A 12126-nucleotide genomic window follows, 5' to 3' on the forward strand; every position below is an offset into this window, starting at 1 on the left:
GTTGTATTCACCTTAACATAAAATACTGTTTTGTGTCTGTTGACTTGGAATGAGTCTGTTATATCAACACAGGAGCAGGTCCCCTTCCAAAGTGGCCACCACATGCACCAGCTTGTTTCTACTGTAGCACAGAATGTGTGTTCTTATGTCTACTAAGCGGCTGCACGAAATGCACCAGTTAGAAGACTAAAAAGAAGAGAGTGGCTTTTGTGCCTAAAATAATTTGTACTGATAGACATTTTTTCAGTAAAAACTTGACAAATGGAGGATCTTACTTATCATGCATCACAGGAGCTTCTTGTCCTCTGAGGCCACCATTGCTTCATCAATGGGAGGAGTGAGCAAAGCAGCGTTTCGATCTTGAATCTGACTGCTGAATACCACTAAATATTTCTACGTACTGTACCTTTAAGAGACATCTGGTTGATCAAGAGCGCTGTTTCTTCAATCCTTTAAAATTGACTTTAAAAACCCTCAAAATAATCAGCTCCAACAATCTCAGGAAGAAGAGGCCACTCATCTCAAAGCTGTTTTGTCTAAATCTAATTCCAGGGGCCATCTGAAGAATATTGTCAGATTGTGGGCCATGTTTCTGTTTCAAGATATGAGTGTAAATAGATAAGGAAACCAGCCCAGAGAGATTTATAACAGCTAGCTAACAGTGAAGTCTGCAGACATACAGAGATTGCCACTTGGCAGCAGCCTGCAGAATACAGTGGTTTAAGAGATTGCCACAGCTTGTAATTAAATGCAAAGCAGAATGACATATGCTATCCAGCTTCTTAATGCACAGGTCAGTTGCATTCAGTGTTTGAAGGAAAAGTGTCCTCACCCGAGTATTGCCTGGCAGGACAAACAATATTTAATCCTGACAGTGTGTGTTCGTGTGTGTGTATGTGTGTGTGTGTGTGTGTGTGTGTGTGTATGTGTGTGTGTGTGTGTGCGTGCGTGCGTGCGTGCGTGCGTGTGTGTGTGTGTGTACAGTCGAAGTACAAACTTTCTGCAACAAAAATAAGCAAATAGTCAAGCATCTTTCATCTGTACTATGAAAAAAAAAAAAAACTTCAATAAAGAAATTGAATGCATCTGAGATCTGACAGCATCGCCTCAGTCTGAACGAGCACAGACTGGGTAGAGTGTGACAGTCCCTGCTTTACTTCTACATTAAGTCAGAGTGACAGAATTAGTTTGGTTTAGTTTGGGTTTTGAACGCTTGGTCTCCTTTCTCTCTGTCTCTTGTAGAAAGAGGAAGAGCAGGAGCTCTGCTGACACAACATTATATATAAGATCCCTAAAAGACAGACAAACACACACACACACACACACACACACACACACACATGAATGCACCTGACCTCACACCCACATGTGCACAAAATCAGGCCAACACAGCCGACAGCCTCCACATCTCTGCAAATATTGCAGGTGAGGCTGCGGGAAAGCCCGCAAGTGGGGCCTAAGGTTGAGACACACACACACACACCACACACACCACACACACACACACACACACACACACACACACACACACACATACATAGTGTTTGGTTTGCTAATCCTTGTTTAGCTTTTTTATTGTTTTTGGGCTGTTCATCTACTTCAGTCATTCTAAAATGAAAGCAAATGAAAAACAATTTCCTTGTCAACACTTTCCAGAAGCTCATTAAGGTCCTGATCCTAAAAATGGCTGCTTACATGAAAACTACAGGACAGCAAAGTGTGAAAAGAAAGGTCACTGAACACAACAGAAAACTTTAGTCAGAGGTGGTATACTTGTAGTTCTATATCTTGTTCTGTCCAAGGTGGGATTCCCAATCCCACAGAACTAATACGGCAGCGATCTTATAATCCATCAGCTATCCTGTGGCAATACAGCCTCCAGAAGCAAGGGCGATTTTTAGAGGCTCCTCACAGTCATCAGTTATCATGATGCAGTCAGATAGGAGATAACAGCTATCCAAAGAAAAAAATCCTTTCTCATGCACTGGTCTTTCATTATATTATAGTACAACTAACTTGAGAAGTGAGAGTGAATTATATCTATCTTCTGGTGGTTATCTCCACTTAAACACAGATGTCATTTGTAGGGATCAAGTAAACGTAAAAGCAGGCACAGTATGGCTCAGCTAATGTTTTCTTTACAGAGGTTCTAGTTCATTTTTTGCCTTTGATGGTTCACCTGCAATCACTGTGCTTAATCAAGACTGGACACTACAACCTTTACTGCTCACACTATAAACACACAAGAACAAAGCAGAGGATAATGATTCATCTGCAGCTCCACCTCAACCACAATATTGCAACCGTGCAACACATTTTCCTCCACTTTTGCTGCAAGCATCCCTCACCCTTGGCTTATGTATCTTTCTATTTGTTTCATGATCTTTATCTCAAGAGGACTAAAGGAGTATTACAAGGAGTATATTCAAAGAAAACAGTGAAGCATGTGAACTAAGAGACTCTTTCAAAGCACAGCAGATGTCACTCACGTGAACACAGAACAATCACAGGTGTAGCAAATGTTACTGAAGATGTCTACTTAATGTCCTAGTGAGTGAAAATGGACATGGACACACAAAAACACTCATGCATCAAGTGGAAACCTTCTAAGCTTATCTGTTTTTATTTGACTCCTGCAGGGAGCCCCTCTGCTCTTTGGGAACACATACCACACACATATTCAATAACTTATCTTTGCCACATCTAGAACTAAGCTCACATGGACATACACACAATACACACTCCTTGGTCGTCACACTGTGCAGTGTGCTGCCTCCTCAACCATTCAGAGAAATCCAGCTGATCACAGCGTCGGTTCTCAGGAATTTAATTCCCCCGAAAGGTCACTTGTCCATTCAGACATTTCTTTTCCCCTGTGCTCTCTCACCCTCTCTTATTTATTCTGGTCATTTGTAACGTCCTGAGATCTCCACCTTTTGCCCTCCCCCCCAGTGTTTTCCCTCTGCTGCCTCTGCTATTATTTTTTCGTATATTTTGGTTTGAACCCTATCTGCCCCTGCCTTGTTTCCCTCCCTCCTTCCTCTGTTCACACACCCTGGATCACAGCCAGCGGGAGGTTTTTAGCTGTGAACAGAAACACAGGGCAGAGAGAGCTCTAACCAGGATTCTGGGTCAGTGAGGAAGTGGGCACAGCAGGGCAGAGCTGGCCTACGTGGCTCTGCTGGGTCTGAAAAGGCAGATAGAGGCAGATAGAGGCAGAGCCTGATAGAGCTTGGCTGCAGCTCTTGGCATGCTTGAAGAGGTTGTAAGAATTGATTAGTTATGACATGAGTTGCTCAGGGGCGGGGACAGGAAAATTAAATACAAGTGGACAGAGATTAATATAAGGATGTTTCCATTTTTCACTGTTCAGAGGGGCTATAAAGGACTGAGATAGTTTTATGTATATTCATTTTGACGTTACTTAACACTCAAATATTTACACATTTGTGGAACTGAATATATAAACGGTTAACGTACATTTGGCAAACATAATCATGATGATTTGAAAATAAGGGTTGACTGTTTCATGTGAGTCTTAGAACAGTACATGTCTGTGTTAGTGAGGACAGTTTTTTTTTTCTTTTTTTTCTTTGATCACTCCTTGTGTCTGCAGAGGGCCTGAAGAAATCCCTTTGTAATGCCACTCGAATGTAAGTGATGAAGGACAAAATTCTCAGTCCGTATTCCGTGCAAAAACAAATGTCGCTTATCTGAGGGGCATTTGAAACTTCAACAGTGTGAGTTCAACAATTAAAGAGAGGGTTTTTACAATGTTTTTTCACTGTTAAATTACCTTTTTGGTATTGTTGATGCTCTTTTCACTGTGCTGGGTTCAAATAACAACAGATGTTTGTACTTATACCTAGTTATGAGTTCACCTCTTTATTCTCTACTTTAAATCCAGCAGCCATGAGCAGTTTCCTCACAGTGTAATGTCATGTCTATATTTTGTGGGGGGGGGGGGGTTGGAATGTACTGTGTAAAGCCTTAAGGCCTGAAAAATGTGTTCAAGCCTTTCTCCTTTGAATGCATCTGAAAACCTGATCCTTTGACCACTTGGTGTGGGATGGGTTTTTTATCCATGTGTTGCTAGCTCACAGTTTTGCTCTCCCTTGCCTTTATTGGGGCATCACCATCACCACTAGTTGCCATTCAGTAAAATAGTATATAACAAGAATCCTTATCCCAGGGCGGTGGGGGCCTAGCGGTCTAAGCACCCCACATACAGAGGCTTCAGCCCCCGCGCAGGGGTCGCCGGTTCGATTCCCGGCCAGTCGGCCATTACCTGCATGTCTTCCCCCTCTCTCACTCCCCATATGTCCTGTCTCTCTTCAGCTGTTGTATCAAATAAAGGCAAAAAGGCCAAAAATATAACTTTGAAAAAAAAAAAAAAATCCTTATCCCATGACCAGTATACTTGTGCATGCATGTCCATCCTCTAGCACATTAATGATGTAAAACAACATGTGGACCCACTTGGAAAATATTCCTTTGTAGCATCATGAACATACACTAAGAAAGGACTTGAATATTCATGCACACAGATAAGGAGGAATGTCCTGTAAACATTATTATGGAGAAAAGCAGCCTTGATGTAAACGTATTCTACGCAAACACACACTTTCAAAAATATCTCACTCCATCCGTTCGAGTCTCAGCCCATGCCTGGTGATGCAAACAGCCTTTGAACAAACCAATAACCACTTGTTCCTGGTGGTGTTATCTGTTACCAAACACACTTTGTTAACAAGCTTTACTGGAAATTGCCAATAGGCACTGTGGTGACAGGCAGGAGAAAGGCATACCAGTAGTGAGCTGCTGGTATCAGGCTAAGTGGGCATGTCAGGCCTGTGCTGTTCTGGCTCCCTGCCTGCTCTCTCAGCTGCTCGCTCAGTCCCCTGTGTCCTCAACCCTAAACGGATCCAGTCGCTGCAACTCAGCTCCAGTGGTGGGCTGATCTGGCTGACTAATGAACAGTTTTCCTAACGAGGGGGAACTCCATCCCACAATCTGTACAAATCCTTCACCAATTTTTACATCATTTTCCTCTCACTCCTGTCCCTGCCACCTCTTCCTCGGGCACTGGCCTCCATCTTTCTGCATCCTCTCAGCTTCACCAGTTCCTGTGCAAAGACTTCACACTGTCTATATCTCACTTCTCTCTCTCTCTCTCTCTCTCTCCATCTCCTCGTCTCTCTCTCTCCTCTCTCTCTCTCTCTCTCTCTCTCTCTCCTCTCTCTCTCTCTCTCACTGACAGCCATTCACCAACTGTTTTGCCATCTCTTTTCCCTTTCCTCTATTCAGCGTCAGCTCTATTAAAAGCATCTGCAATTCAGGCTCTTTGAGCAACTGTTGTGCAAACCAAAATATTTCATGTGGCAGTTTGAATTCAAATTCTGTTATAGTGTGGGCTATTTGCCAGGTGCTTGTGTATCTATGTTTAGTGAGCAGTAGAAGCCAGCCTAATGTTATTGTAAAAGCATGCAGAACAGAGTATTCCTTAAATAATCCCTGCCCCCCGTGCAAGAGACAACAAAAAAGGGCAGAGGACAGCGGGGATGAAAACATGACTCAGGTATTCCTCTAGGCAGTCCCGGTGTTACAGTCTCCACAGAGGACATCAGGGAGAACAGCAACAAAAATCAGGAATTAGACCCCATGAAAACCTCTGAGCTAAGAGGGAACCAGAAAGACTCATGAGAGACAGTGACAAGGTCAAGGGTCAGACATCCCTTGCCTTTCCTCTCTGCTGTTATTGCCCCGAAGAGAGACATGCATCAGCTGCTCTCTCGTGTATATCCACATCATTCTGTCCACAGTCGCATTGAAAGCTTGTTCAAGCTGCCAGAAAATAAACACATAAATGGGTACAAATGAGTAAAGGTGACTCAGGTTGTCTACTCACCAGGCCGTCACAGTTGCTGATTGCCACAGTTGATCCTGGAGTGTCTGTGATTTCCCCAACATACAAGCATTCATCTTGCAGAGGCTCCGTGTGGCCGGTGCTGTCACTGTCATCACGCCACTCCATCTTGGGCTCCGGGGGCCACCAGCCTGGCGTTGTGGTGCAGGCGCAGGTGGAACTCCCGGCCGAAGATGGTGACATTGTAGTAAAGCCTTTCCCTAGAGACTGCTGGTTCTCCTTTTGGTCCTTCCCACTCATCATCCCCTACTCCTACCTCCCTCTTCCGGCGCCTACGGGACTGCCCCCCTGCCACACGGCCTGCCGAGACGGCGTGCGACAGAAAGCGGCCCTCTGCGTCCACACTGATCGGCCTCACCAGTCCATACTCCCCCAGGACGTGCTGCAGGGAGTCTGTAAACAGGACAGTGAATGGGGGGGGGGGGGGGGCAGAGTAAGATGAGTGTTATTTAATGAGTAAGATGTGAGAATGTGGAAAATAAGGAGAGGAAAGATGTTAGAGGTGGAGGTTGTGGAGGAGGGGATGTCATGGGGAATGCATGAGGGATAAACAGTGGAGAAAAAGGGGGACCATGGGTAGAGAGAGAGTGGGAGTGAAGGAAAAAAAAAGTGTGATAAAATTAAAAGAATTAGAAAAATGTCAAGCATTCCGTGTAATTATCTATCCTTTATTCTGCATCACAGAAACATGATAATAAATCAAAGAATCAATAAGAGCAGTAACCTCTCTCTCTCTCACTTTCTCTTTATCTCTTTCTCACGCACACACAAATTCACACAAACACACAAGCACGCACGCGCTCGCACGCACACGCACACACACAGACAGACAGACAGACACACACACACACACACACACACACACACACAGCCCCACCCATGAACCCAGAGGCGACCCCGGAGCGCGTTTGGAAACGGCAGCCTCAGCAGTGCGCTCTGCGCTCCTGACACCTTCTGTGCCCTTCCTCCGTCAACAGGAAAGCCAGAACAAGATCAGGTGCTAATTGCGGCTATCTCACGTTTTTCTTTCTCACTGTAAGGCTGTGCGATCCCAGAAAAAAATTATCCCTGTAACCTCGACACAGAAGGGAAACGAAAAAAAAAAATCCGACAATTGTTTTCCTATTTTTATCATTTAATTGAATTTGCTGAATATAATTAATTTAGCAATCACTTAAGCTGTTAATTCCCATCGTGTTGTTAATACATGCTAATTACTGCAGGTAAAATATGCTCGGTTTTTCGTTCTCATGTGTCAATAACAACACAGGTGTATTTAAGAAAGATGCTCCCAGCGCCAGCACACACAAACACACACTCACAAACACAATGTGCCAAGGCCACTGTGTGGTGTCAATGCTATCACACAGTCAGACATGGTTACACGTGTTCCTCAGGCGCACATGGTATTATTGTTTTTATAAACTGCATGTGTAAAGTACAAAGTTGCTTACTAAAATAATCCCTGCACGCGCTGTTAATATTCTTTACCCTCTTGTAGGAGGAATGATTTGATAATAGTGTGATCAATATGCTGACATCCGACTCCAGCGTCCTGTGACAGATCGATAGATGCGACAGCAGCAGAATCAGATAATGTTAGGCTACTTCCCTGAAAAATCCGACACTAAACCGGTGCATCTGATGCCCCTTTACACCCAAGATAACACGACCCCCTTGGGTGGGAGAGAGCAAATCACACCACTGTTGCACTGCTGAGGGACCTCCGGAGAGACCCTGTAAACCCCACAGCAGGACGCACAGAAGTTGCAAATGCATCCTACAGTTCTGTTTGCAAAAGCTGCAAAAAGCATGCCAGAAATTGAACAGAAGAAGTAGAGAGCGGATAGTGTGATGATGAGCTCGCAACGCTGAGCTCCAGACTTCCAGTGAGCGCGTGAAGAGCCCCGTGCAGCTTTTCTGATAAGAGATGAGCAGATACGGAGAACAACATAAACAGTGACCACGTTTAACTGGACTGTACGTACCACGCTACTGGCGATGTAAAGGCCGCTGGTGTGCAGCAGAAAGGCCGGTAGAATAATTAGGACAGTAAATCCAGGCGAGAGACCCATGGCAGCTCCGAACTGCGCAGGTGAGAGAGTGGGACTCCGGGCTCCAGTGTGGTGAAGTTCCCCGCCTGGCGCGACCAGCCACGCCACGACAGCAACAGCACAGCAGCCCGCAACTAGACTGCCAAGTGCACCGGGAGAGACGGAGCTCTCCTCCCCTCTCTCTCCTCCTCCTTCTCTCTGCTGATGTCTCTCTCTCTCTCTCTCTCTCTCCTCTCTCTCTCTCTCTCTCTCCTCTCTCTCTCTCTCTCTCTCTCTTTCCCTCTCTCTCTCTCTCTTTCCCTCCCTCTCCCTCTCTCTCTCTCTCTCTCTCTCTCTTTCTCTCTCTCTCTCTCTCTCTCTCTCTCCTCACTCAACTCTCCTCTTCTATGTCACTCTCTTTCCCTCAACTCCTCTCTCACATTGTGCGTGCTCCCCCACTCTTTGAGTACTCCGACAACTCCCCGTCTCTCCTCACACACATATTCTTTCACACAGACACACACAACACATAACAGGCACCGTGCGCCCACACACTCTCCCTGTGTGTGTGTCCGCTATGAGATGAGACAGAGAGGATATTTCAGAGCGCTCTGGCCGTGCTGCGTACTCACTGACTGACTGACTGACTGACTGACTGACTGACAGACTGTCTGACTGACAGACTGACTGACTGACAGGCCCGCTGACAGCTCACAAGAAGTGCAGCGGAATTCACAAGCAAGCTGCCTCATCACACATCCAGTGTGTGTGGCGTGCCCAAAAGTGATTCCCTCAACTTGGACGCCCTCCCTGCTATCGAAACTACAGCTCAGCTCTCCCTCCGCCGGTCCCTGACAGCCCGCACGCCGTGCACAAACTTCGGATATCCCATCAGGCGTCCTGGCCGGCCTGGGCTGGATGAGCAGCAGCGCCTCGTGTGGCACACTGGTGGAAACGCACTCAGGTTTGCAAGGCCCAAGGGTCCAATTTACAAAGAGGGAAAAAAGAGAAGCCTCACCACCCTTAACCTGTATTGCCCTCATTTAGCACATCATTTACCCCTCTTGATTTTTTTTAAACACAGATGAGAAGCTTAGAAGCAAACAGCTGATGTGGAAAAAACAATAACTACTTTTTGATTTTTTTTACTTGCTGTTTTTCCTGTTTTTAGTCCAAATTAAGGTTCAGCATTAAAACAGCTTTGTAGTTTATTTTTGTTTGATTTCACACTTGTTCTTTGCCACACAAGCAGTGTTTTAAGCTCTATGACAGAGACAATGTGTACATTTAAATTTGTGTGTGGGTGTGTGTGTGATTTAAACCATCAATTTACTATAGAAAAATAAGTACAACCTACTACGTAAATGCTATTTAAGATACAGATACTTTTTCCTCCAGGTTTAAGTAGACTATAATGTAAGACTGTCATTTCACATTGTGTCTACTGTATATTATGAAACAATGTCCCTTTTGAGGGAGATACGTTGAGATTTCTGAGATGTGTTTCCACCACCAATATAATACATTTCAATTTTGGCTTAAAAAAGCATTAACACAAAAAAAATATATAAATGTTAATGCTATAAATACAATTACGATTGTGTTTTCAGGTTTTCCTCAAGCCTTTTCCTTTTCTGTTATGAAATCTGAATTTCTTCACAGTCCAGAAAATTCTGAACCTCTGAAGTTTATAAAACTAATTTTGACTGATCATGCTTGGCATGCTGACAATAACAAAAAGTGCATAGTATTTGTGTACCCACAGCCTTTGGTGAGAACAAGGTTGCTTCAGCCCAATTACTTCAATTTGCCAATTTTGTGAAAAAAGACTAATGAACAAATGAGAGCGGTATGTTTTGTGAGTGTCTGCTTTGATGAACAGGTCACTCTGCTCATCACATTTAGCACTAATGAATCCTTTTCAAGATTTAAACTGTCCACTCAGTCACCTGTGATTCATTACTTCTGTATGTGCTGTGAAACTGTTTCTGATTTTCTTATCTTCTGCAATCTTCATACTGCCTGAATAGGTTTCATGAATTGCACGATGAAGCGAAACTTCATAGATTCCTTGCTTGCCACATCATCACTGAGCGTTTTCAGGAAGCTCTGGAGAGCAGACTGAATACATTTCCACCTCCGTTTCTTGAATCATCCAGTATCGTACTATGCACTATTCAGGACTTCCATGCCAGCAAAGCAGTAGGAGTGAAGTCATTTTGAAGAAAAGCTTCTTGAAATTATTTACTTTTTTCAACTCAGACATTCAACTTTCTGATGAAACAGTATATGAATTTATAATGTGAACAGTCCACAGTTTTTTTCTGTGACCATCACAAAATACCTGACAGTTTGGTAATCATGTACATATCTGCAAACACTCATATCAAAAGATTTTAACCTGGGTATTTCTGCAAAGTCTGTGCAATGCAACATCATGGTGACATTTTTATTAAGGTTGGAAAAAGAAGGAGGTGCTCATAACTAAAATGAGAGCAGGAACAACCCAGTGTTTAAGTTAAACTCACACTCATCCTCTAACCTGACCTCTACCCCTTAACTTTTCCCTGCAATATATGACACACTGCTTCCTACACTCATACTCAACATAGATCAGTGAGCTGGTTTAGATATGCTTGAAAATCCACTTTTGAACACCTGCAATATGATTAGAGAATCAAAAAAATAGTGTACACAGAAACATTTCCATCTGCTGTGAAGTTTTGTAATTTTCAATAGTTTGACGATTTTGAAGAGATGCTACACACACCTAACAGTGAGTGTTGGTAAAAGTAAAAAAAAGGGAGGTGGAGCATGGAGTGAGGAAACATGTAAAGAGGTGGACATTTGTTGGAGTGCATGAACATATGTAAATACTGTCCAGTAATACCTGGAGGTCCCTGCAAACACAGACACTGACTCTCCGCTGGGAGAAAAAGAGACTGTGTGTGTGTGTGTGTGTGTGTGTGTGTGTGTGTGTGTGTGTGTGTGTGTGTGTGTGTGTGTGTGTGTGTTGTACAGTGAGAGGTCATCTTTCACCAAGCATCCAGATCACACCTGGCCTCTCTCACTGCAGAGATCTCTACACGACTCTTTGGGAACACACACACGCACACAAATCACTACAGATGCCTCATACACACATCTCAACAAAAAGCCACACCCTGTTTGCCTCCAGTCCGCGTCGCCATGACACGAAAATGTCACAGTGTTCCCAAGTCTCAGTACCCAGCATGCCTCTCTGTGACCACTGTAACCCCCCCCCCCCCCCTCCTTCCACACATCAACATCATCCCCATCACCCTGCCTCTCTCTTCCCTTACCCCCGCCTCTGTCCCCACCGCCCACCACCTCCCTCCCTCTGTTCCCGGTCGCTTTTGCTGTTGCCATGGAGATACCAAGCCCTGCACCTTGAAAAGTGCACTTGGAAGGAGCAGGGTAGAGACGGGCAATAATATCCCTCATCTCAGACAAACAGGCACACACCAAACTCTTGTGTTTGTGGAGGTTATTTTAGCTAGGCTTGGTAGGGAAGGGGTTTGTGTGTGTGTTTCTGTGTGTGTTTGTGTGTTCAGGCACGTGTCTGTGTAGTTCTTAGGAGGTGGGTGTCCAGACGTCCGTTGCCTGTGCATGTGCAAACAGATTGTGAGTGGACAAATAGAGCTACATGGTCAGACGAGACAAGTAAAGATAAAATCTGTCGCACTCTCAATGTGTTGTACTGTTTCGGCGCTCTGTTTGGTTCATATAGAGTCTTATTACAAGTTATGCGAGCCTTCATTGCATCTTCGAAAAGTGTATATAACAGTCAATGTTGTGTTGTGGCATTCAAGCTGATTCTTAGAAAAGAGTGTGTACTATAGAATGCAACAAGAACAACAACACAGGAAACACAAATAAAACCCACGCGTGCTATGACTGTAATATTCATTTATTTTAATTACCTCCAGTTGCCAACAGCAAAGGAATTTCTCCTCGTTTCTAAGGGATGTTCTTAATAAAAGGTGTTTGGAAATCAAAACGAGCTGATTCCCGTTTGTTCAAATTTACATTTTTCTGGTCTGACTAAGTCCTGCGTGTGCTTTTGGTGTAGACTGCCTGCAACTTGATAATGCTGCATGTGTTTAATGCTATATGGAGAGAGCATATGCTGCACTGTGTCCTGCA

General features: G+C 44.3%; 1 protein-coding gene across 1 annotated transcript in view; it reads right to left on the reverse strand.

Moving 5' to 3' along the window:
• The window catches only part of LOC117817997 (A disintegrin and metalloproteinase with thrombospondin motifs 2-like), a 220011-nt gene that overhangs the window by 133441 nt on the left and 74444 nt on the right, over positions 1-12126 (reverse strand). The window contains 2 exon segments of the mRNA XM_034690833.1: positions 5909-6037; positions 6039-6319. Coding sequence (XP_034546724.1) covers positions 5909-6037; positions 6039-6319 — 410 coding nt within the window.

This window comes from Notolabrus celidotus, chromosome 8 (assembly GCF_009762535.1).
Source record: "Notolabrus celidotus isolate fNotCel1 chromosome 8, fNotCel1.pri, whole genome shotgun sequence".
Lineage (NCBI taxonomy): Eukaryota > Metazoa > Chordata > Actinopteri > Labriformes > Labridae > Notolabrus > Notolabrus celidotus.